This window comes from Rhinopithecus bieti, unplaced genomic scaffold (assembly GCF_001698545.2).
Source record: "Rhinopithecus bieti isolate Rb0 unplaced genomic scaffold, ASM169854v2 scaffold_5982, whole genome shotgun sequence".
Lineage (NCBI taxonomy): Eukaryota > Metazoa > Chordata > Mammalia > Primates > Cercopithecidae > Rhinopithecus > Rhinopithecus bieti.
In genome coordinates this window covers 932449-959529 of record NW_016805132.1, presented here as the reverse complement: position 1 = coordinate 959529, position 27081 = coordinate 932449, and the positions used below count along the sequence as shown (strand labels likewise).

General features: G+C 39.2%; 1 protein-coding gene and 1 pseudogene across 1 annotated transcript in view; one reads left to right on the top strand and one right to left on the bottom strand.

Moving 5' to 3' along the window:
* PNLIPRP3 (pancreatic lipase related protein 3) overlaps nucleotides 1-22648 on the bottom strand; it is a 49815-nt gene extending 27167 nt beyond the window's left edge. The window contains exons 1-4 of the mRNA XM_017871234.1: nucleotides 22453-22648; nucleotides 13802-13956; nucleotides 7475-7594; nucleotides 6249-6380 (exon numbers count right to left, since the gene is read on the bottom strand). Of these exons, the coding sequence (XP_017726723.1) occupies nucleotides 6249-6380; nucleotides 7475-7594; nucleotides 13802-13956; nucleotides 22453-22501 (456 nt within the window). The 5' untranslated portion in view covers nucleotides 22502-22648. The remainder of the gene's footprint in view (nucleotides 1-6248; nucleotides 6381-7474; nucleotides 7595-13801; nucleotides 13957-22452) is intronic.
* Nucleotides 10666-11257, top strand: LOC108529133 (high mobility group protein B3 pseudogene; annotated as a pseudogene).
* Nucleotides 22649-27081: the final 4433 nt, after the last annotated feature.

The window sequence follows — 27081 nt, the reverse complement described above, 5'->3', positions numbered from 1 at the left end:
AAAAAAAAAAAAAAAAAAAAAAAAAAAAGACTATTTAAGTCCTTTGCCCACTTTAAAATCAGGTTATTTGTCTTTTTGTTATTAAGTTGTTGGAGTTCCTTATACATTTTGGATTTAAGCCCTTATCGGATATATGATAACATATATAGTTTGCAAATATTTTCTTCCATTCCATAGGTTGCCTTTTCACTGTGTTAATTGTTTCCTTTCCTGGGAAGAAGCTTTTTAGTTGGATGTAGTCCCCTGTGTTAGTTCATTCTTGCATTACTACAAAGAAATACCTAAGGCTGGGTAATTTATAGAAAGAGGTTTAATTGCCTCATGGTTCCGCAGGCTATATACATAGCACAGTGCTGGCATCTGCTTCTGGTGAGGCCTCAGGGAGCTTAGAATCATCAGGGAAGGCAAAGGAGGAGCTGGTGTGTCATAGAGTGAGAGCAAGAGTAAGAGGCAAGTGGGGAGGGACCATGCTCTTTACAATCAGATCTTGTGTGAACTGAGTGAGAACTCACTCATCAGCAAGGGGATGGCACTAAACCATTCATGAGGGATTCATCCCCCTGAACTAATACCTTCCACTAAACCCCATCTCCAAATTGGGGATGACATTTCAATATGAAATTTGGAGGCGACACGCATCCAAACCATATCATTCCACCCCACCCCCCTACACCTCATGTCCTTTTCACATTGCAAAATACAATCATCCCTTCTTACTATTCCCCCCAAATGTTAATCATTCTAGCATCAACTCAAAGTTCAAAGTCAAAAGTCTCATCTGAGACTCAAGGCCAAGATATAATGGTGGTACAGGAATTGCATAAACAGTTCCATTCCAAAAAAGAAAAATTGGCCAAAAGAAAGAGGTAATAGGCCCCATGCAAATCTGAAACCCAGCAGAGCAGGTCAGGCATTAAATCTTAACGCTCCAACATAATCCTTGACTCCATGTCCCACATCCTGGTGTGAGGAGTGCGCTCCCAAGACCTTGGGCAGCCCTGCCCCTGTAGCTTCTCTGGGTGTAACCCACATACTGCTCTCTGGGGTTGGAGATGAGTGCCTGCCAGTTTTTATAATCATGGATTTTCCAGTGGATCTAACATTCTGGGGTCTGGAGGGCAGGAGCCCCTTCCCACAGATCCACTAGGCAGTTCCTCATTGGAGACTCTGTGTGAGGGTTCCAACCTCACATTTCTTCTTGGCATTTCCTTAGTAGAGTTTCTCTGTGGGGGCTCTGCCCCTACAGCAGGCTTCTGCCTGGGCACACAGACTTATCTATACATTATCTGAAATCTAGTTGGAAGCTGCCAAGCTTCCTTCACACTTGCATTCTGAGCATCTGCAGATTTAACACCACTTGAAAACTGACAAGGCTCATGGCTTGCACCCTCCAGAGCTGTGTTCTAAGCTGTACCTGGGACCCTTGGAGCTGAGGGTGGAGCCTGAGCAGCTGGGATGCAGGGAGCAGTGTTCTGAAGGCTGAGCAGGGCAGTGGCACCCTAGGCCTGGGTTCTGAAATCATTCTTTCCGTTTAGGCATCTGGGCGTGCGACGGGAGGGGCTGCCTCAAAGATCTCTGAAATGCCTTTCAGGCCTTTTCCCCATTGTCTTGGATAGCAGCACCCGACTCCCTTTTAGTCATGCTAATCTCTCTAGCAAGTGGTTGCTCCACAGCCCACTTACATTCTTCTCCTGAAAAAGCTTTTTCTCTGTCTGCCACATGGCTAGGCTAGGCTGCAAATTTTCCAAGCTTCAATGTTCTGCTTCCCTTTGAAACATAAGTTCCAACTTTAAGTCATTTATTTGTTTCCATATCTGATTGTAGATTGTTAGAAGCAGTCAGATCATATCTTGAATGCTTTGCTGCTTAGAAACTTCTTCTGCTAGATACCTGAAGTCATTCCTCTTAAGTTCAACATACCGCAGATCCCCACGGTGTGGACATAATGCAGCTAAGCACTTTGGTAGGGTGTAACATGGGTGACCCTTACTCCAGTTCCCAATAACTTTGTCATTTCTATCTGAGACCTCATCAGCCTGGATTTCGCTGTCCATATCTCTATCAACATTTTGGTCACAACCATTTAACAAGTCTCTAAGAAATTTAAAACTTTCCCTCATCTTCCTGTATTATTCTGAGCCTCACAAACTCTCCCAACATCTGCTAATTTCCCAGCTCCAAAGTTAATTCCACATTCTGAAGTATCTTTATAGCAATGCCCTGCTCCTTTTTACTATTTTTTTTTTGGTGCGTGTGTTAGTTCATTCTTGCGTTGCTATGAAGAAATATCTAAGGTTGGGTAATTCATAAAGAAAAGAGGTTTAATTGGCTCATCGTTCTGTAGGCTATACATAAGGCATAGTGCCAGCATCTGCTTATGTCTGGAAGCTTACGATTATGGTGGAAGTCAAAGGTGGGGCTGGGCTATCACATGGCAAGAGCAGGAGCAAGAGAGTGAGGGGGGAGGTTCCATGTTCTTTTAAACAAACAGATAGTATGTGAACTAACTGAGCAAGAACTCACTCATCATCAAGAGGATGGCACTAAGCCATTCATGGGGGACCCACCCCCATGATTCGATACCTCCCACTATGCCCACCTCCAAATTTATGACCACATTTCAACATAAGATTTGGAGGGGACACGCATCCAAACCACATCTTCTTCCTTGTCTATTTTTGCTTTTGCTGCCTGTGATTTTGGTGAAATATCCAGGAAATCATTGTCAAGTCCAATGTCATAAAGCTTTTCTTCTATGTTTTCTTCTAGGAGTTTTATAGTTTTAGGTGTTATGATTGTCTTTAATCTATTTCAAATTGATGTTTTTGTGTGTGTGTGTGTATAGTGCTGCTTACTCTGCTGCCTAGGCTGGAGTGCAGTCTGTTACATAGACTGGAGTGCAGTGGCACCATCTCAGCTCATTGCAACCTCCACCTCCCAGGTTCAAGCGATTCTTGTGTCTTAGCCTTCCATGTAGCTGGGATTACAGCTGTGCCACCATGACCGGGTAATTTTTTGTATTTTTAGTAGAGATGGGGTTTCACCATGTTGGCCAGGTTGGTCTCGGCTTCCTGACATCAAGTGATCTGCCTGCCTTGGCCTCCCAAAGTGCTGTGATTACAGGCATGGGTCACCACACCCGGCCTTCAATTATTATATTCTTTTGCTCCAAGATTGGTTTGGTACTTTTTGTATTTGTTTCATCTTGTTGAAATTGTCACTTTGTTCATGCAATGTTCTCCTGACCTCATTTAACATTTTTATGATGGTTAGTTTGAATTCTCTGTCAGTTAAACATATATCTTTGTTTCATTAGGGTTTGTTTCTGCAGATGAATCTGTTTCTTTGGTATATATTGTTTCTTCATTTTCCTTGACTCTTTATGTTGGTATTTGCACATTAGAAAAAATAGCCACCTCTGCCAGGGTGTTCATGGATTGTTCTTTGTGGGAGAAGACTCTCACCAATCAGCCTAGCCAACAATTCTGGGCACCTGTCAAACCTTTGTGCTGGTCCAAATCACTATCTTTATTCTTAGCAGCCTTCAGCATCTGGAGTAAGCTGAGTGCCATCAGCACTTCCAAGAGAGTTAAGACAGAAATCAGTCTCTCAGGCAGCCCCTGGAAAAGTTGGAACTTTTGATTTGCAGTGTAACTCTTTTCCTCCCAAGGAAAACATGGGATCGAGGGTATTCTACCCAATCACTTTGTCTGCACTGAGCTAGGGAAAGGGGCTATAGTGACTGCTTGAATGCCATCTTTCTTCCCATCTTTGTTCTCATTGGCCCCTAGGTACTAAAGCATTCTGGGTTCTATCAATGCTCCAAGACATGTGATATTGAAGTGATTACCCTGAGCAGCCCCAGAAAAACTGAAACATTGGATATGAAGTCCCACTTTTTCCATCCACAAGGTGAAGCGGGAAGCTAGGAGTTTCCTTCAGATCATATGGTGCTGGGTCAGGGGTAGAAGTTAAGACAAGAAGGTATCTCAAATTTTCCTCCTGCCTTCATTGTAGCTGGTTTTATATTTACCCAGGATGTAAGAGCCTTTCAACTAGTTTCTGAATTTCTCAGAATGTCTGCGTGTTGTTGTTGAATCAGTGTGCTTGTTGGAGAAATAAGGATCTAGGTTTTCCTATTCTATTATCTTAATAATGTCACTCCTGAGCAAGCATCTTTTAGTTTCACCTAAGTTTCAGGCTCTCATAATTATCAAACAATTGATTTTACTTGCATACATTTTTCATTTGATCAAATGTTCTATTTTTTCCACCAGTTATGACAGTTTTATAAATCACAGAATAAAGAATATTTTCTTTCTCATTTACATATGTGAATAACTGCCAATGAATGCTACATGGTCATTAGGACATCCCTTTCTCTACTGTTGCCACTATTTTTTTGTTTGTTTGTTTTTGAGACGGAGTCCCACACTCTCGCCCAGGCGGGAGTGCAGTGATGCCGTCTCAGCTTACTGCAAGCTCTGCCTCCCTGGTTCACACCATCCTCCTGCCTCAGCCTCCCGAGTAGCTGGGACTACAGGTGCCTGCCACCACGCCTGGCTAATTTTTTGTGTTTTTAGTAGAGACAGGTTTTCGCCATGTTAGCCAGGATGGTCTCCATCTCCTGAACTTGTGATCCACCCACCTTGGCCTCCCAAAGTGCTGGGATTACAGGTGTGAGCCACCAGGCCTGGCCAGCTGTCGCCACTATTTTAAATGTCTATTTTCTTTCCTATCTCCTTATGTAGGTTGGTATTTGAGATCATTCTCAGCCCTTATCCCCTTCATTGTTCTCCTTCTTCCCCATCTTCCTACCCTATTCCCAGGCACCTGCTTGCCCCAGAACCAATCCAGGTGGTGAATTGTGGTGGCCTAGTAACTTGTGATGAGATGACAGAAAGAGAGGTGAAGAAGAGTGTCAGCTGTTCTTTTAGCTGCTCCTTCTTTAAGCTTGAATCCTGAATTATCCCCAGAGGCCCCGGAGCCCACTCACCCTAAACCCTTTTCCCACTCCAAGGTGGCCTATTCAATTCAATGAACATTTAATTCAACAAACATTTTCCCTCACAGTTCTGCAAACATCTGTCAGCTTCCTATGAACCAATATTATTTATTTACTGGACATAGGAAAGCCCACAGCTCAGGCCCTAAGATCAATGAAGATATTCACAAAAGCTTACAGCTGGCTTTTTTTTTTTTTTTCTAAAGAGAAGATGAAGATGAATCTGATTTCATCCTTTGTACACAAAGACTGTCTCTAAAGATCTTGTACCCTAGTCTTCCCTGACAGAGTGGGAAGAGTAGAGAAGTGTCGGGGCATAAATGAGTCTTTGGATCCTTAATTCCTTCTTCAGGATGTTTACTGACAGTGGTCGATGTTCAAATATCACCCAACCTGGTTGCTCATCCAATTTGTTTCTGCTCCTGCCACTTTCCATTCTACTGCCTTGCATTTTCTTCACCCACTACTTGTCACCAACTGACATTTTCTTGTTCATTGGTTTCTGTGTGTGCCTCCATTGCTTACTAGAGTGTACATTGTGTCACAGCAGAAACACTGTCTTACTTACAAGTTATATCTTCCATGCCCCGCCCACAGTAAGTGCAGAGTGAAATATATATTTGTTGAATGAATGAATGAACCCTCCTTGAAAATCTGAAAGAATTATGCATCTTCAGATTTTACTACCCTGCATTTTAGGGTGGGAAATTACTTTTTGGAAAGCATTTGGAGATTCGTGAATGTCGCAGAGTATAGGCCTAATAAATAGCAAGATCTATTTTATTCTTTTAGAGAATATGTGGGTTAAATAGTTGTGTCTGAACTGGCTTACAGACCTAACTAATTCACAGGCACAGAACCCTCTTTTTGTGTGAAAACACGTGTCATATTCTAAACAAAAACTATTTGTAAGATGGTAACAATTTATAATTTTAAGGATAGATTTACAATGTGATGAAACTGATTGAGATGGTCCAACATGCTGACCAGGGCACTGACCTTGCGGGGGTAGTTTTTAGTGATGAGCCTGTGTAGACACACTGCCACCTAGTGGTGATTCAAATAACCACAGACTCTACTACGAAGAAACTTTTCCTTTTCTATCTACCATGTACAAATGCTTATTATTTCACGTGTTCAGTACTTGTCTAAGCTAATAAAAAAAGGCATTCAATTGTCCCAACTTCTGAGTTAATATCCAAAACCAATTCAATATAATTTTTAAAAAATCAAGTCTTCTTACCACGAGGACATCAATAAAATAAGCCACCTCAGCACCAACAACACGGAGATTGTTTACAGCATGGATGTATTCCCGTGAACCGTTGATCCAATCTAAATTAATGCAGTTTATATCTTCCAGCTGTAGCAACACCTGGCACAAAGATTCACATAAATATTAAAGAAATAAGTGTTCAAGGAAACCGACGTGTCTTCACACTTGATTCCATAATAAGAAATTATACTAGTAGGTTGATATGGTTAGGCTTTGTGTCCCCACCCAAATCGCATCTTGAATTGTAATCCCCATAATCGCCATAATCTCCACGTGTCAAAGGAGAGACCAGGTGGAGGTAATTGAATCACGGAGGCGATTTCCCCCACGCTGTGTTCCTGCTAGTGAGTTCTCATATGAGATCTGATGGTTTTATAAGGGACTCTTCCGCCTTCACTTGGCACTTCTCCTTCCTGCTGCCTTGTGAAGCGGTGCCTTCTGTCATATTGTAAGTTCCCTGAGGCCTCCCCAGCCATGCTGAACTGTGAGTCAATTAAACCTCTTTCCTTTATAAATTACCCAGTCTAGTGCAGTTCTTTATAGCAGTATGAAGATGGACTAATACATAGGTATTAATAGAGAACTACTACAGGCTAGGCTCTGTCCTAACCCATATATGTATATATATGTACACACACACATATTAGTAATTAGCACCTATACATTAGAACCTAGCACCTATACATTAGTACCTATGTCACTGAGTGAGAATTAAATTTATATATAAATACATATATTAAGTATATATAAAATACATATATATAAATTTAATTCTCACTCAGTGAGATAGGTACTAATGTTATCTTCACTATATGGCCTTATAAATATTTAATTGCTTATAAAGTTAGTAGTCTATTAATCTTAAGCATAGGAGAGAAAGATTAATTTTGTCGAGTTAACTTGGAAATTGTTTTTCTTAAATTAAATGAGAAATTGATCATGCCATTTAATCTTCTGTCAAGAGAAGAATTTATTCAAGAGTGATTATACAAATTTCTTCCCCTTGTAATCTGTGCAATTTATAATAAAAATAAATGGGAAATGGATAACTCATTTGAGGCCCTGTAACACGGATCATTGTGGATAACTGAATGGAAGATTTCCATGAATATACATCAATACCTTGCAAAGTACATTCATGTTAAACATAAAGCTCGCATGCTAGTGTAAAGAGGAGTTTATTCATGTCATACATTGCACATGTCTCTCTGCCATTTGCCATCTGTTTTCCATCCAGCTATGTTGATACGGGTGATCTTGTCTGTTCCAAAATATGAGGCTTGGATAGTTGAAGAATTAACTGCACTGATCTCCTGTTTCAAGCAGAAAGAGATTAAGGAAAAATAGTAATTAAAAATTATTTAATAGTTAGTAGACCTATTCCAAAGCTGCTCAAAAGTGTTTCACTAAATTTGATTTTAACAACCTTCTTTAATATATTTTACTAAATAGTTACTGCTACATACTATAAAAGTACCATAAATTATTTTTATTATTATTTAGAGACAGGGTCTCACTGTGTTGCCCAGGCTGAAGTGCAATGACTCCATCATAACTCACTGCAGTTGCAAACTCCTGGGCTCAAGCCATCTGACCGCTTCAGCCTCCTCAGTAGTTGGACTACAGACACATGCCACCACACATGGCTTATTATAAACAATTTTTTTTTTTTTTAGAGACAGGGTCTCACTATGTTGCCTAGGCTGATCTTGAACTCCTGGCCTCAAGTGATCTTCCTACCTCAGCCTCCTGAGTCGCTGGGATTAGAGACATGAGCCACCACATCTAGCTCAAAAAATTAATGCATCATACAATGCAGTATACAAATTCAACACAAGGAGAGAAAACATCTTTGATTTTTAAAGTAATGTTTGCAAGACAATGTAGGGAAGTTTAAATCAGAATTTCAATAAATCTTACTTTTGTATAACATTTCTCAGTGATCAGTGTAATTCATGAGAATTAAAACATGCCTAGAAGCATGCCAAAACATTGCAAAATGGAGATTGTCCACCCCACTCTATGAGTAAGGAATTGAGGTTAGAATCTCATCACATGAAATATACCAGCATATTGAAGACAATTTTATATGACTATGTCAAACATTCTTTTGTATTGCTTGTATTTTGTTGGATTGCCTTAACAACAAAACTCTCAAAGACTTTAGGAGACTATACATTTAAGTGATTTTGTTATTTAAAACAATAAAAGGCACAAGTATAAGCGATTCTATTGGAAAAAATGAATACTTAAATCAGCAAATAGCAAGTCTGACAGTGGTGAATCCTATAATCTGGAAGCAGTACATTTAGATATTTATGAAATTCAAACAAAGAGCCTATTTCTGGCTATCTGTGTTTAATAGTAATGCAATTAATCATACAATTTGCTGGCTAGGTAAAGTGTCTCCAAGACTGTAAGCTAATGGTTACGAGAGTCATAAGCTGGCTTGCTCAGTAATTATAATAGCTAACACTCCTGTCTGTCTATTTGCCAGGCATTGTTCTAAGCACTTTATGGAGTAGCTCATTTAACTCTCACAACACTGTGAGGTAGCTACTAATTTTAAAAATTAGAAAAGGGGACACTGAGGGGCCAAGTAACTTGCCAAAAAGTACTGCAGCTAATGAATCCTGGAGCCAGGGTTCAAATCCACATGGCCTTTGAAGTTAGGTGCTTAACCACTGGGCCCTCAAGTCATGTTCTGATTATGGTTTTCTCTGCTGATAGGGCCCAAACTAGATGTGGGATTTGCTGAAGTGGGCAATAAAATCAATTGTCTTCAGGCCTTCTAGGGAGCATTTTTCTGCTAAATAATCCAATCCAAGTACAAAAACATGATTCCATCTACGTATCTAAGAGACTCCAGATGCTCACTCATTTCAACTCTCTTAGGCCCAGCTGGAGCGCCTCAAACACCTACTATAGTCCCGTTTCTACATCAGAAAAACCTTTTGGAGGGAATTTAATCTGAAAAAAATTGTTTATTCTTTTCTCAACATGAGAATAGTTTGAATAGGTGAGACCTCAAGCAAACTTCCAAGTGGCATTCTAACAGATATTGTGGGGTCTGAGTATCTGTTGTCATGCTAGTGTAAAGAGGAGCTCATTCACATCATGCATTGCACGTGTGTGTCTGCCATCTGCCATCTGGTTTCCATCCAGGTATGCTGATATGGGTGATCTTGTCTGAGATCACTGAGGAGTTTCATCAAGTAGCATAGGTGGAGAAAACACTTTGGTTCACTTCACTTTCACTCTGGCACAACCCTCTAAAGTAGCTTTTCAACATAAATGTGGGAAACTCCATACAGCATCATGGGATCAAAAGAAGACAGCTTAGATTCTGCTGCCACAAGGATAGAAACCAGGAAATGATGCCAATATCGTACAGAATAGGTTATGGAGAGGAAGAGTTAATTAAAGTATCAAGGTTTTTCTGGGCCTTTTAGCATTCTTTGACTGAGTAGACATGAAGCATAATAGGTATGAGATCAATCTATTCTGAAGACTACATTTCCAGTGGTATCATCTCTAGCAAGTACAAAATAGTTACCAGTTAGGTATGTTCTAACCTTGACTAAAGCTGCAGACACAGAAACTACTGGAAGTGTGCAACATGTCCGTCACCACCAGTGACTGCATAAGTCACTATAGGTTAAGGTGTCATGGATTCATGGGTGAAGTAGGTTGGTTTTATTCTTACAGAAAGGTAAAAAGGTAACTGTAAAGACCTGTGACTTTCAGGAGACCAAGTTTATTGTACCACACCACATTTACCTTTGACAATTCCTCACTTGGAGAAGGGAGTATGTTAACTGTATAGAGTTAATTTCTGATTTGTTTATAAATGAGTCCAATTCATATAACATATGAGTCAGGTCTGTGGAAATCCTTATTTTAATTACACACTTTGACTCATCCTATATCACAGTTGTTAGAAAAACACTTTAACAGCAAACAATAGGCTTCCATCCATTACAAATTTCAGATACATATCTGGTTTAATTACACAGGATTCTTTCCAAATGGAGGGAAGTGGGGAAGGCATGAAGAACATTATTTAGGGAAGTATTTAGTTTTCCAATTTTCTTTTCATTGGCAAGAGGACCCAGCTTCACCTAAACACTGTCTTTATCACCTTCTGTTTTACTGACTGTGCTCCAAAGAATTCAAGTGCATAGCCACTTATATAAAAGGATAAAAGGATCCATGAGCCTCACTAGCCCTAAGAGTGAAGATCAGGGAATAGAGTTAGTCCTAAGTGGATAAATATGCCCTGAACATCCTAAAAGGCAGAGAAGCTGCCCCCAAATACTTGTATTCAGCATAGATTCTCTTCACTTAAAAAAAAGTTAATCTACTAGCGAACAATACAGTCAGGATGGCTGAAGGTGACCCCAAGAAACCAAAGGACAAGATGTCTGTTTATGCCGTCTCATACATGCAGAGAAGAACATAAGAAGAAAAAACCCAGAGGTCGCTGTCAGTTTTGCAGAATTTTCCAAGAAGTGCTTTGAGGGGTGGAAGACAATGTCCAGGAAAGAGAAATCTAAATTTGATGAAATGGCAAAGGTGATTAAAGTGCGCTATGATCGGGAAATGAAGGATTATAGACCAGTTAAGGGAGGCAAGAAGAAGGATCCTAATGTCCCCAAAAGGCCACTGTCTGGATTCTTCCTGTTGTATTCAGAATTCTGCGCCAAGATCAAATCCACAAACCCTGGCATCTCTATTGGAGATGTAGCAAAAAAGCTGGGTGAGATGTGGAATAACTTAAATGACAGCAAAAAAGCAGCCTTACATCACTAAGGCGGCAAAGCTGAAGGAGAAGCATGAGAAGGATGTTGCTGACTCTTAAGTCGAAAGTAAAGTTTGATGGCACATAGCGTCCTGCTAAAGTTGCCTGGGAAAAGGTGGAAGAGGAAGATGAAGAAGACAGAGAAGAAGAGGAGGAGGAGGGGGAGGAGGAATAAAGAAACTGTTTATCTGTCTCCTTGTGAATACTTAGAGTAGGGGAGCCCTGTAATTGACACATTTCTTATTTGAGAAGTGTCTGTTGCCCACATTAGGTTTAATTACAGAGTTTGATCATGATCATATTGTAGTCTCTGAAAGTGCTCTAGAAATAGTCAGTGGTTTACATGAAGTGGCCACAGGTGTCTGGAGCACCCTGAAACTGTATGAAAGTTGTACATATTTCCAAACATTTTTAAAATGAAAATGCAAAGAAAGTTAAGATACACATAGCATTAAAATCAACATTTTAACCATTTTAAAGGGTAAACTCAGTGGCATTAAGTCATTCATGTTGTCATGCAGCTATCACTACCATCTTTCTCCAGAACTGTTTCATCACCCCAAACTAAAAGTCTGTACCCATCAAACAGGAACTCTCCATTACCTACTCCAGGTATCTCCTATAAATGAAACCATAGATTATTTGTCCCTTGGTGTCTGGCTTATTAGCAAAATGTTTTGAAGAGTCATCCATGTTATATTATGTATTAGCATTTCACTTCTTTTTAAAGCTGAGTAATATTCCTCTCTTTACTTCTTGATAATTACAAAACTCAAACTTTCGAGGAATATTTCTTTATAAGGTCTCTATACCCATAGTAAGAACTTTTTTTTCTTGTTCTAGAGACAGCCACATCTACAGAATTGGTCACATTCATATAGCATATGGGTCAGGCCTGGGGAAATCCTTGTTTTAAGTACATAACTTGATTTATCCTGTATCTTAGTTGTTGAAAAACACTTTAACAGCAAACAATTGGGCTTGTATCCATTACAAAATTCAGGTACAGATCTGGTTTAATTACACATGATTCTTTCCAAATGGAGGGAAGTGGAGAAGGTGTGAAGGACATTATTTAGGGAAATACTCATCTACAGATGGCAAATTTCAGTAAAGAGTAGTGTGTACATATGTATGTGTGTCTGGTGAGTAGAGAGCTACAAGTCAGACCATATTTGTATGGTAGGAAGGCATAGGAGAAGGCTGTCTTGGCTGGCAAGGCCCAGCAGTATGTGATGGGCCTGATGGAAAGTAAGCCCCAAGGCTACAGATTCAGGTAAAGACTGGAAATGGTCTTCTCTGGCCTCCCTTTTTTCCTGCTCCCTAAATATAGATCCTCCATCCACTCCTAGTCCTGCCCTCGTTTCTCTGCTTCTGAGATTTCATGTATTCTTTGGGTTTCAATTTTCAACTCCAGCCAGAAGACTTTTGAATCTTTTTCTCCAGTTCTGGGCTGCCTGCTTGGCTGTCAGACTAACATCTCCAATAGGTTGCTCAAGCCTCACCTGTCCAGAATCTAACTCCTCTTTTATCCTCAATTTTTTTGATAAGAGGGTTATCATTTTCCCAATCATTTATGTGTGAAATCTCAGACTAGTTTATGATGTTTATCATGTTGATTTTCTATTATCATACTCACTTTCATTACTGCAGTTCAGGTGTGTTTCCCATGTGTGATCCAAACTGCACTATAGCTTTCTATTTAACACTGTCAAATGGAACTTTCTGTGATGATGGAAATATTCTATATCTGTACTGTCCAGTATGGTAGCCACTAGCCACATGTGGCTATTGAGCACTTGAAATGTGGCTGGTGTGGCTGATGAACTGAGTTTTTAATTTGATTTAATTGTTAATAGTCACATGTGACCAGTGGCTATTATGTTAGCACAGTTCTAAGTGGTCTCATAGTCACCTCTGATCTCTTCCAGCTTCAGACAAGAGAGCAACTGCAGCCACAGTAAATGCCCTAAAGCAGCTCTGAAAAGCTCTCAGTGGGGCCTCATGATTTACAGGAGGAAGTACAAACTCCACAGGAAGGAACAAAATTTGTTCCTCAACTACTTTTCTAACTAACCTTACTTTTGAAGACTCCTTCTGTACCGCTAGACTAACCCAACGCATCATCCATCAGATGCGCCTGTGGTTTCTCTTCTTTATGTTCATGCCACTTCCTTTGCCATTACCCTGCTTACCTCTGCTCGTGAGCATCTTGTCCATCCTGCAGGATACACCTCAAGCACATGTCCTCCTCAAAATGTTACCTGGTTCCATCCCTGACCTCAAGGTGAGCTCTTCTTCACTTTGTTCTCAGAGTCTTTCAGTTGCATCTTACATCACAGATCATAATTTGTGTTGCAAGAAAGGTATTTGTTTATATATGCCATTTCTTCCACTGTAATAAACTCAAGACTGTTCTGTTTATTCAGTTCAATAGATGATAGGCATTGTTGCTTATCCACAGTCTTACAGATGGAAGGTTCTCAGTTAGCACACTGACTGAACATAATGTCTTTTACCTCTTATGAAATAACAACATAAGAGCTATCTTCATATTTAAATCAGATATATCAAAACAGATAATATAGAACAGATAACATACAAAACAATCGGACTCATAATACTGAAAAGAAATGTTACCGTATCTATGTCTTCTGTATCTATAGGCAAATCTTATATTTTAGAATAATCCATGTGTGAAGGCTGCAAGTTAGCTTACCTGATAGGCATTGGGATTGTGTATAGTGTAGAGGAGGAAACGAGTGTTTATCTTCTCTGGAGACCAGGGTAAACCTACCAACTCTGTTGAGAAAGTCCTGGTCCATGGTAAACCATCTTTGAAACACCCTAACCTTTCATAGCAAACTTCTTTTCCTGCAGCAGAAAGGCGGAGTGTCAGTAATAGAGGAACCAGGCTTACAGAGAGGCTGTGTTTCTCACTATGAGTTAAAGTAGGCTTTAATTTCAGAAATTAACCCCTTATTGAATTTATGGCTTGAAAATATTTTCTCCCATTCTATAGGGTTGCCTTTTCATTTTGTTGATTAGTTCCTTTACTGTGCAGAAGTTTTTTGTTTAATGCAATCCCACTCATTTATTTATTTTACTTTTGTTGTCTATGCTTTTGTTGTCATATTAAAAAAAAAAATCATTGCTAAAGCCAGCAACAAGGAGATTTTTCCTATGTTTTCTCCTAGGAGTTATATAATTTCAAGTCTTACATTTAAGTCTTTATTCCAAGTTAATTTTGTATATGGCATAAGATAAGAGTTCAATTTCATTCTTTTGTGTGTGGATATCCAATATTCCCAACACCATTTGTTGAACAAGCCTATCATTGTATATCCTTGGCACCCTTGTCAAAGACTAGCTGACCATATACACATGGGTTTATAATTTTGTATGTGGCATAAGGGTTCAATTTTATTCTTTTGTATGTGGATATCCAATTTTCCCAACACCATTTGGTGAAGAAGCCAATCGTTTCCTCATTGTATATTCTTGGCACCCTTGTCAAAGACTAGTTGACCATATACACATGGGTGTATTTCTGGACCCTCTACTCTGTTCCATTTGTTTGTGTGTCTGTTTTTATGTCAGTATCACACTGTCTTGATTAATATAGTTTTGTAGTAAGTATAGTTTTGAATCAGGAAGTGTGCTGCTTCCAGCTTTGTTCCTCTTTCTTAAGATTGCTTTGTTATTTGGGGTCTTTTGTGGTTCCACGTTAATACCTAAGGAACTCACACAACTCAATAGCAAAAAATAAAATAACTAAATTTAAAAATAGGCAAGGACCTGAACAGACATTTTCCTTAAGAAGCATACAAATGGCCAACAGCCATATGAAAAGATGCTCAACATTGTGAATCACTGTGAAAATGTAAATCAAAACCTTAATGAGATATCATCCCACACTTGTTAGGATGGTACTGGCCACATTCCAGCCCCAGCAAAGCTCAGCCAGAAGGGCAGGCTTGAAGCCAAGAGATAACAGCTCAATAACCCAGCACATGCCACTCTTCACTTTGTCTCACCTCTTCCTCCAACGCGGTCAATAACACTGTTTTGTTTTTGTTTGTTTGTTTGTTTGCTCATTTATTGACTTCTATTATAAATTTAAAAAGTAACTTTCTATTTTTTGATCCATACATCATATTTGTTAGAACTTGACTCCCAGTTTCCTAAGAGGAAGATTTTAGTGGTACTGCCTCTCCCTCTCTGCCTCCCTTCCAGCTTCCAAGGTCTGTCAGCTTCATAATGTTGCTTTCATGCTATCAAGATTGATAATATTCAGACTTTGCTCTATAGGCATAATTAATCCTTCCATGTTTTGTCTACAGGCTGACTCCAAATGTTGAGAATCAATGAACAGAATTTATATTATTATGACTAGATAAATATTTTTGCCTTCAGTCAACTCACATGCTATAATTACATTTCCTTTTCTGCACTTCCATTGTTCAGACACTCATTCCCTTCAAAGGAGACAATTCAAATGAATTGTCTTTCCTAATATTTGAATTACTCAGGATCAGTGTCATTGTAGTTTACTCCATATTTGGATTATGCCTTTCTTGTACTGTTTGTGTTTTCCTGTATTCTCTGGTTGCCTTTTTTTCTCTTCCTGGAAGAATGAACATGTACCTTCTTCAATATATTCCTACTATATTACAGCTTCTTAATATTTCTCCTGCCTGGAATCTATTCTGATCCTTTTCTAATTTGAACCAGTGACTACATAGTTGGATCATGGCTTTCTAAAACAACCTTCCGTTTTCCCTAGAATGCCCAGCTGCTTTTATTTTTTGCATTCTGTTGCTTTTTTTCTCCAGGTTCGCAACTACATTATTCAGTCTATGGATTTTAAAATGAAGATTTTAAAAACTAGTCCTTATTTTCTGTGTTTATCACTTCCCAGGGTTATCTGCCACTGTGCTCTTTTTTCCATAAGGAAATACTCACAGAGAGTGTAAAGTTAAAGGAAAATAGGTGTGATAAAGCAGACTGAGCGACATTATAAGGTATTAAAGCTACTTCAGAAAAAATTGAAAGATTAATAGTTCTGTAAAAATAATGTTTGCTATAAAATTAATATATTGAAATTGGATCAATAACTTAAGTGGCCAATAACAAAGGATATAGTTTTAAAATTATGGTATTGAGGAATATTATGCAGCCATTAAAAACATTTATAGAGAATTTGTAATAATATCTGTAATGGAAAAAAAATAAAATTAAAAGAAAGTGTACCAAAATATTAATGGTGAATCCCAGTGGTTTTTATTTTCTTATTTATACTTGTCTATGTTATAAAATTTTCAGTAATAAATATGAATTACCTTTATAATAATGAAAAGTCACAAAAGGACAGAAAGAGTACTTCTTTACCAAATGATGCCCAGTCTGGTTTTCCTTTTGTCTTACTACTGCTAATAAAAAATACCAAAAACAGATTTAGCCTTATGTGTCGTACATATGAAAAAATGACAAAATGAAGACTTAGAAAAAGTGATGATCTAAGTGAAATGTATTGCTATTTGCGGCAGGAAAATAACTGAACCCTTATGCCGGTTACTCTATCACTTAGTGGAATTGGGAAGTATAGCCTAGCTTTTGCTAGGTTATGTTGTGGTAATAAACAGCCCTCCACATCTCATTGGCTTACAAACATTAAGGTTTATTTGTTGCTCATGTTATCCTTTGGCTGCAGTGGTCTTAGATTTGGCCTAGCTCTGATTTTCCAGTCTTCTGCATTGCAGGACCCAAGCTAAATGAGCAGGCTCTGTTTTGAGCATGTGTCTCTTGGGGTAGAGGAAAAGGATGCAACTGGGGAACCATGCAAAGGCTCTTAAAGGTGTCTAGACTTAGAATGCTCTCTTCCATGTCATGTGGCCAAAGGTAAATGTGTATAAGGGTCTTACAGGGATGGAGAGTCAATGTGGGGAACAACAATACAATCTACACACTACGGAAGGGTATGTAGATGTCAGTTTCTGTAAGTACCATCAGTATGACAACCTCACATGTTCTACAAGAATGAAAACCTGTTATTTTAATTTGTATTTATTTAATTATCAGAAACTTTGAATATCCTTTTGTGCATTTCTGACAGTTTGTACCTCTTCTGCGGATGAGATATTTGTGTCCTATGCATATTTTGCTTTTTTCTTTTCTTTTATTTTTTTGAGATGGAATCTCGCTCTGTTGCCCAGGCTGGAGTACAGTGGCACGATCTCAGCTCACTGCAAGCTCCCCCTCCTGGGTTCACGCCATTCTCCTGCCTCAGCCTCCCGAGTAGCTGGGACTACAGGCTCCCGCCACTATGCGCGGCTAATGTTTTGTATTTTTAGTAGGTTTCAATGTGTTAGTGGGGTTTCAATGTGTTAGCCAGGAAGGTCGCCGTCTCCTGACCTCGTGATCTGCCCACCTCGGCCCCCCAGAGTGCTGGGATTATAGGCGTGAGCCACCACGCCTGGCATTTTATTTTATTTCTTTGAGATGAAGTCTCACTCTGTCGCCCAGGCTGGAGTGCAGTGGCGCGATCTCGGCTCACTGCAAGCTCCGCCTCCCAGGTTCCCGCCATTCTCCTGCCTCAGCCTCCCGAGTAGCTGGGACTACAGGCGCCCGCCACCTCGCCCGGGTAATTTTTTGTATTTTTAGTAGAGACGGGGTTTCACTATGTTAGCCAGGATGGTCTCGATCTTCTGATCTCGTGATCTGCGCGCCTCAGCCTCCCAAAGTCCTGGGATTACAGGCTTGAGCCACTGTGCCTGGCCTTTATTTTTATTTTTATTACTTAAATGCTTTCTTCACCTTTACTGATTTATTTCCAGTTTCTTCAGTTCTTGAGTCCTTATATTTTAATATATTATCTAGTTGAAATGCTTTATTTCCCCTTTGGCCTAAGAATTCTTTAAAGAAACATTTGAAAAACAGCACATTAGTGTTAATTGGTTAAGAAATCATGTAAATTGGCGTATAGTTCATATCTTCCTAATTTCCACTTTCTAAAGGAGTCACTTCTCAGTCTTACTGTGAGGAGGCTTTTCCAAAGATGTAAAAAAGCTGGAAAGTAGGTTCGATAATTTCTATTAAAGAAATATTTGCTTCTTTGAGTGCCTCTTATTTGCCAGATGCTATTAGCACTGGAATTCAGCATTGGAAGAAACAATTCTAGCCCTCATCGAGTATATAATCTAGTAGGGGATGTAGAAACAGACAGTAAATAAGAGTAAGTTTTTTGAAAATGGCTACGTTAAAACAGTGACAGGTGCTGGGAGGAACCTAAAGCAGGGAAGGGATGAGGGTGTTTGTGTGTTTAGGTGAGGAGTGGTTTGCAGTTTAAATAGGGTGTCCAGGGTAGCATTTGCATCAAGACCTGAGGGGTCTTGTTTTCTAGTTTGCAGTAACTAATTTGGCAGCAATAACAGACCTAAAGCTATTTATAGTCTTTATCCCATTTAATGTGAGATTAAATTATGTGGGATAATAGGCGTGTATTTTACCACATAAATATTCATGTGATTAAATATGGGGTGCTGTCCTAGATTTTTCTGGAAATTATGTATTATATACAGTATGTTTTCCATAGCATGTTTCTAAAATAATAATTTAAAAATCTAACATTTGGAATGCATCTGGCCTCCAGGAGTTTGAATAGGGTAGGTGGATGAGTAGCAGGGGACAATGTTAGGCGGTAACAGAGGGCTGAAGCATATAGTACTTGGTAGGCCACTGGGAGGACTTTGGCTTTTACTCTGAAGTGAGATGGGAAGCCACTGGAGGACTCTGAGCAGAAAAGTGACATGGACTGACTTGATTTAGCTTCTGTTCAGTCGAATCTGAGAAGAGATTGAAGCAGGGCAAGGGTAGAGGAAGAGGTCAGCTAGGACTCTATTATAACAAACTATCAGATAAGAGACAATGGTGGCTAAGACTAGGGTGGTAGCAGTGGAGGTGGTTGCAAGTGGTCAGGTTCTGCATAGGTTTTGAAGGAGGATCCCAAGAGATGTGCTGACTAACTGGCGGTGAGGTATGACAGAAAGAAACGTCAAGGATGATGCAAGGTGTTTTGGCCAGAGCACCTGGAAGTCCATTAGTTGTGAAAACTTTGAGATGAACAGATTTGGGGGTAGATATTGAGAGTTCAGTTCTGGATAAGTAGATTTGATATGAATTAGATACCTAAGTGGAGCTGTCTCAGAGGCAGTTTTATATATGAGACTGGGATTCCAGGGAGAAGTTCAGCTGGAGATATTACACTTGGAAGTCATTAGCATAAATGGTAGGTACCAGAAGATTGACGGCAATGGACTCTGCTACAGATTTAATAGATGAGATATAGGTAATAATACAAATGAATGTAGACTCAATTGTTAAATTTATGGCAGCTGTGTAATAGATATGTGGTGTGTAGGAGAAATATATGTATTATCTAAATTTTACATAACTATGTATTTTGTTAAAGTAACTTCTTATTAGGCAGCGATTTCTCTCCTCAATTCCCTTCTTAGCCAGGGTAAATCCTACAGTCAATTATAAGCACACCCCTGTACTCTCCTTGAACTTCTCTCCTGTTCTTGCTTCACTTGGCTTAACCACAACTCTAGTTAAGCCCAACACTTCACCTATTTCCTGCCTACACCTGTGCAGCTGAATATGCCTGGAGGAAATCACATACCATACTGACTATATCACTTTTAATTTGTGGTTATGAAATTAAAGCAGATCCTAAAGCTGCCCAGCCATCATATCATATTTTCCTAGGCCCTTCGTTTTCCCGGGCTCCTGGGTTATTTCATTCTTCTCCCCTCTCAAACCTCTAACATTTTCATGCCCACCAACCCTCTTGGCTGATGACCCTGTTTCCTATTTCAATAGGAAACCAGAAACAGAGAGAAGGGACCTTTTACAAGCTCCCAGCATGTCTATCCAGCTACCTGCAGATACCTGCCCTTCTATTCTGCCTTCACTCTGTTCACAAGAGACGAACTGTCTTTGTCCCTCACAAAGGCAAACCTTCATCCTATTAGGACTCCATCTTCTCTCATCTACTGAGGGGTAAGACTCAACATTACTTCCTTCTCTTTCTCCTGCTTTACCAAGTTTCCTCCTCTCTACTGGATCATTCCTAGCCTCACATGAACATGCTGTTATTTCTTTCATTTTAAATTGACTTCTAGGCTAACTCTCCTAGTTTCCTAACACTTCACTGAGTACTTCTTGGCAGTCTTCTTTGCTAGTTTGCCCTCATCTTCCTGATTTCTCAATGAGGAAACGTCCTAGGACTCAGTAATTCCATCTTCCTTCTCTACGTGCAGTCACTCCCTTGTTGATCTTGTCTGTATTCATGGCTTTAAACATCATCTCAGCAGATCAGGGTAAGCTGCCTATTGCTTAATTCTGCCTTCACCAGTCTAACTGCTTTCAACATTCAATTAGGACTGTCCTGGGGCAGGAGAATCATGCAAAATAGAATATAGTCCTTGAAATATGAAAACTAACGCTAGTCCTATCTCCTTCATTTTTTTTGCCAATAGAGAAGAGCTGGAGGTCAGAGACTAAAAAACACTGAACTGAAAGTCAAGATTGGCCAATTCCACCAGCTAGCGCCAAGATGTTACACAATGAATCTCTCTGTTTTGTTTTCTTCACCTGTGTAAATAAGAACGGACACTTATTGATTGCTCACTACTAATATGTCCCAAATCCCATGCCAAGCATTTTACATGAATTACAGGTTGAGTATCCCTTATCCAAAATGTTTGAGACCAGAAGTGTTTCAGATTTCGGGTTTTGGTATGTTTGCCTATACACAATAAGATATATTGGGGACAGGGCCCAAGTCTTAATACAAAATTCATTTCTGTTTCATATATACCTTGTACACATAGGCTAAAGGTAATTTTATACAGTATTTTAATAATTTTGTGCATGAAACAAAGTTTGTGTTAAGTATTTATATGTGAAATATTCTACTTGTGGCATCATATTAGTGCTCAAAATGTTTCAGAGTTTGGAGAAGTTTAGATTTCAGATTTTTGGGTTAGAGATGGTCAACTTGCATCTTATTTAATTTGCACGACCCTATAATGTTATTTTGGTTACTGTCCTGTTTTTACAGATGAATCAACTGAGGCTTAGAAAGGTTAAGTATTTGTTTAAAGTTAAGTAACTGCCAAGCCGCAGAACGAGGACTAAAACCCAAGAAGATTCATAATTCAAACCGGTGGTTGAACTGAATGTTAGATGTGATGACTCTCTTCTTACCACCATACTATTTCAACCAACTACATGATACGTTACAACAAAGGGGTGGATGTCATTCAACATTGAAATTATTTGATTCTAGTTTGGTTAAAATAAATCAACTAATTTTAGTGTTTGTTTATAGGCACAATATTAAACATGGATGGTAAAAGTAGCCCAAACCACTAACTCCTTACACAATAATGTCTAAGGAGTCCATATATAAAGAGCAAACATGTCAATGAATGTTGAGTTAATGTTTAAGAAACGTCCGCAGACTAATATCCTTCCAGAAAACTGTGACTCAAGTGGAAAAAAAGAACATTCCAATTGACACTAATAATTAGTTAATTCATTCAATTATTGAGTATCTACTATGAGTCAGCTACTGAATTTGGAGATTTGTGTATATTTTCTCATTTATTGCTATGTACCCATCTTAGAAATGAAGAAATTGAGACTTTAAGCCCATAAGACTAGTAAGTGGGCCGGGCGTGGTGGCTCAAGCCTGTAATCCCAGCACTTTGGGAGGCCGAGGTGGGCGGATTACGAGGTCAGGAGATCGAGACCAACTTGGCTAACCCGGTGAAACTCCGTCTCTACTAAAAAAATACAAAGAACTAGCCGGGCGAGGTGACGGGCGCCTGTAGTCCCAGCTACTCGGGAGGCTGAGGCAGGAGAATGGCGTGAACCTGGGGGGGCGGAGCTTGCAGTGAGCCGAGATCCGGCCACTGCACTCCAGCCTGGGCGACAGAGCAAGACTCCGTCTCAAAAAAAAAAAAAAAAAAAAAAGACTAGTAAGTGGCAGAGCTAGGAGCCCACAAGACTGTCCAGCAACTCTTTCATATTGTTGGAAATAGATGCTTCTTTATATTCATAAGACTCATTCAGTATTAAGTGATGCACTTGGCCATTGATAATTTTATGATAAATGAAAAAATAAATAAATACGAAGAAATATAAACAGCCAATATTTTAAACATATTCGTAAAAACAATAAACTACTTAGGAATGAAGTTAGCAATAGTAATTTCTAAATAATAAGTTCATGTCAATTACATTTCAGATGTAAGTATACTCAGTATTTTTAAAGAGCTTATTATAAATTATGAATCTTACCTCTTGATGTGCCAAAGAACAAGAATACAACAATCCAAATTCCAAGCATCTAAGCTGATTTTTTAAATCACATAAGAATCTTCTTGAAGATCTTTACTTGTAAAGTCACCTCACTATTAAAATACTAAGTGGTTTTCTTCACAATGATGCAACTCAATGTTTAAACTCTACATTTAGAAGAACATGTTATTCCACCTTATGCTCTGCAAAGTAAATAAAATTATCGGGGTGTGCCTTACATCTTGTGATTGGTAATGGAAACTTCCAAGGTTTTGCTGTTTCATTATTAGTAATATTTTGGTTAAGCACAAACTGAGTCACTCTTGAAAGTTACTTTAAGGTTACAAGATACTAGATAATAAGCATTTAGAAGTTAATATTTTTTTCCAAACCAGGATTAGACACTTTCAGAATTTTTTTTTCCTAACACATTTCTGTGTGTAAGCATCCCACTTAATACAAACAGACCCTGCTACAAGATGTTCCAAGTTCAATAACAAACATAGCTAATCTTTTCCTCTTACCTGTGTGGCAGTATAATATGGTAGTTATCATCATTGTCTTCAGAGCCCGAATCCTGGGTCCAAATTCTGCCTCTGCTACTTATTAGCAGTGTGACCTTGGGCTAGTAAGCCTCACTATTCCTTTCCTTACCTGTAAAATGGGAATGATCATGGTTCCTAGCTCATATGCTAAATAAGATGATTGAATTATTTATTGTCTGAATAGCACCTGGTACATAGTAAGTACTATATTACATGTTAATTTTTGGCACCATCATTGTTCAACTCTGTTAATGGGTATATGGGCAAATTGATGTTCACATACAGCTAAATCCACCCTTACATGATTGCACATAGGCTTCATGATATACTGTAATGTAATAGAAACTTGCCATTTTGGCTACTATGTTAACTTAAAGTGATGAGCAATTCAATCTACAGATATTCTTAGTCAGTTTCTCAATTTTTAAATGCTCATAGAAAATAGCTAACATTATTTCTTAGTTTTCCTAACTTTTCTTTCTCACTGTAATAATATTAAAGTTTCAAAGATTTATGAGGCACAGCCTTTTCATACAAACTTTGTTACATTATGCAAGAATTAGACAAATAAAAGATTATGAACAAGAGTACCTCCAAGTCCTGGATGCTTTATTTAGTTGAAACATTTCCTGGTATTCATGGCAGCCAGTCTACACTGCCATGTGGACCTGCACTAATTAGAGAATTAACTATTCAACAGCACCAAGCAGTGTGCTGGGCACGCTGTGGATGCCCATACCATGGAAAAATCACGCTCTAAAAGCTTCACTAGTTACAACTGGTTGTTTTTTTTTTTTTTTTTTTTTTTTCCAAGCAACATTTCAAGAATCAATGTTTTCAGCCATACCTGTAAGATAAGTATGAATAACATTTAATACATTCATGAGTAGGAGCTCTCAGAAGACTACATGTTATTTATATCTGCATCCCAAGTGACAAGCACAATGTCTGGGACTTAGTAGGTACTTAATAAGCATTTTTAAATTAAAAAGTACAAAGACCGGCCGGGCACGGTGGCTCAAGCCTGTAATCCCAGCACTTTGGGAGGCCGAGACGGGCGGATCACAAGGTCAGGAGATCGAGACCATCCTGGCTAACACGGTGAAACCCCGTCTCTACTAAAAAATACAAAAAACTAGCCGGGTGAGGTGGCGGGCGCCTGTAGTCCCAGCTACTCGGGAGGCTGAGGCAGGAGAATGGCGTGAATCCGGGAGGCGGAGCTTGCAGTGAGCTGAGATCCGGCCACTGCACTCCAGCCCGGGCGACAGAGCGAGACTCCGTCTCAATAAAAAAAAAAAAAAAAAAAAAAAAAAAAAAAAATACAAAGACCTACAATGATAACATAGGATATTTTTTAAAACATGCCCTTTTCTGTGTTTTTACAGCAATTTGTAATGAATCTCTTATAACACTTAGGATATTATAGAATTGTTAGGTATTTACATTTTACTCTCCTCCCCCAGATCAAGCTACTCTGAGACAAACTGGGTTTTGTTTATCTCTGGGCCACCAGCACATAGCAATAGGTCTATCGTAGCAGGCACTTGGTCAATACTTGTTGAAAGAAAAAAATTGCATTAGATTTCATTGATCTCATATCATCCAAGGAAATTCTTACCCTAGAGAGATTATCATTCTGGGAGATGAAGACCCATACTTTAAAAATTGTATTTAACGAGGATCAGATACTAGTGAATCCATAAATGCTTGCTGCAATCATTGTAGTTCTGCCTGAAAAATGTCACATACAGGAGTTAACAATAGCTTTTAAAAGTTCATCACAAAATCCATTCTCTTTCCAAAGCTCCCAGCCCAGCATTGCCAATATCTTCCGGGCCTTTCAGATACTTTATCCAAAGCATAAAGTCATCATATCCAAATCTTAAGAAATGCTTTTCTCTCCAAAGAGCTTTTCTTCATGCCTTCCCTGTTCCTGTTATTAGAACTGCTATTATTTGAGTCACAAGCTGGAAACATTCGCATCATCTTTGACACCCTTAAGGTCCCTGCCACCCTCATTCCATGAGTTGAGCCAGGCCCTGTTGATCCTCCCTCAATGGTGTCTCCTTCATTCATTCCCTCCTGTCAGGCTCACTGTCAACATCCACACTCAGAACTTCCTCTTTTGCCTGAAACATCGTTGCTGGCCCAGGCTTCTCTCTTCCTGATGAGGCATCACAGACATTGTTCCCAGGTAAACTATCTGGAATCGTATCTCTGATCACACTCTCCTCAAATGTCCCTATTGAATAAAGCTCTAAGTACTTAACTTAGATCCAGGACTGCTTGTCTTCTCCTTGGTCTACCATTTGAGCTGTAAAGTCCATGCCCTTCACCCATGTGGCTCCTGTCCACCTGCTGAGCGTTGGGCATGCTGTTTCTTCTACTTTGATGGTCCTTCCACACCTTTCTCTATATATCTACACCCCCCTCATAAATTTCAAGCCCCAGTTCAAATGTGAACAATCTCTTTCTTAAATATTTTTTCTGATCATCCTCAGTCTGATAAGATTTCTCTAGTTTCTGAACACTCACTGCATTTTGTTTATTTTTAATGTTTTATAACTTAAACAATGTTATGTTACTTATTTTTTATCCCCTTTATTAAATTGTAAGCTTGAAAGCCAAGAGTATACATTTGTATGCTTGTTAGTACAGGTTTTCTTCTAAAACACAGATCTGATCATTTTTCTAGGAGATAAAATCTAAACTCCTTAGCATTCCTGCATGGTCTTTAGGAAACTGCCCCCATGTGCTTCTTTTACCACTTCCCCACTTCAAGCACCCTTCAAGCTGAACCATGTAGAACAGCAGTCCCCAACCATTTTGGCAGGGATCAGTTTTATGGAAGGCAGTTTTTCCAAAGGATGGGGTGGGAGGATGACTTTGGGATGAATCAAGCACATTACATTTATTGTGTACTTTATTTCTATTATTATTACATTGTAATATATAATGAAATAATTTATTTATTTATTTATTTATTTATTTTTGAGACGGAGTCTCACTGTGTAGAGATGGGGTTTCACTGTGTTAGCCAGGAGGGTCTCGATCTCCTGACCTCGTGATCTACCCACCTCGGCCTCCCAAAGTGCTGGGATTACAGGCGTGAGCCACTGCGCCTGGGCATAATGAAATAATTCTACAACTCGCATTAATTTAGAGTCAGTGGGAGCCCTGAGCTTGTTTTCTTGCAACTAGAGGGTCCCATCTAGGGGTGACGGGAAACAGTGACAGATCATCTGGCATTAGATTCTCATAGGATAGGCAACCTAGATACCTCACATGTGCAGTTCACAGTAGGGTTTGTGCTCCTGTGAGAACCTACTGCGGCCGGTGATCTGACAGGAGGCAGAGATCTGGCAGTAATGCAAGCGATGGGGAGCATCTGTAAATAAAGATGAAGCTTTGCTCCCTCCCCTGCTGCCCACCTCCTGCTATGCAGCCCAGTTCCTAACAGGCTACAGACCAGTACCGGTAGTACAAATGAAGCTTGCGTTCATTTATTACCTACTCTGTCAAATCATCATCCCCAACCCCTAAATTGGAAATTATCACTCACTCTTGGCTCACCCACACTGAAGACATATGTCTCACTCTGACCCTATCGCAAGATAATCAGTCACATGATGGACTGTTCCAAGGAGGATTTGCCTCCTTGAGATTAAGGATCTCATAGTCATGTTTATATTACTTAGTACCAGGTAATGCTTCATAGTCATGTTTATATTACTTAGTACCAGGTAAGGGGCCTGTCACATGGACATTTTGCACTTTTTGAACAAATACTGTAACAAATAAATGAGTGGGAGAGAGAAAAGGAAAGAAACCTAAATAAATATTAATAAATGAACATATTGATTTGATGAAATATTTCAAAATATAAAAGTACTTGTCTGTGAGTCCAAATTTCTATAATTACAACCTTAACAATTCACGAGAAAGGAAGAAGTCATCCTACGAGTTTATTCATTTCATTCTTCATGTTTCTAGTATATCTAGGTAGGCACCTTTTAAAAAATTAACTTCAGTCCTGGTCCCTTTTTCTGAACTCCAAGGATTATTATGTATTGTTCTCTCTGAT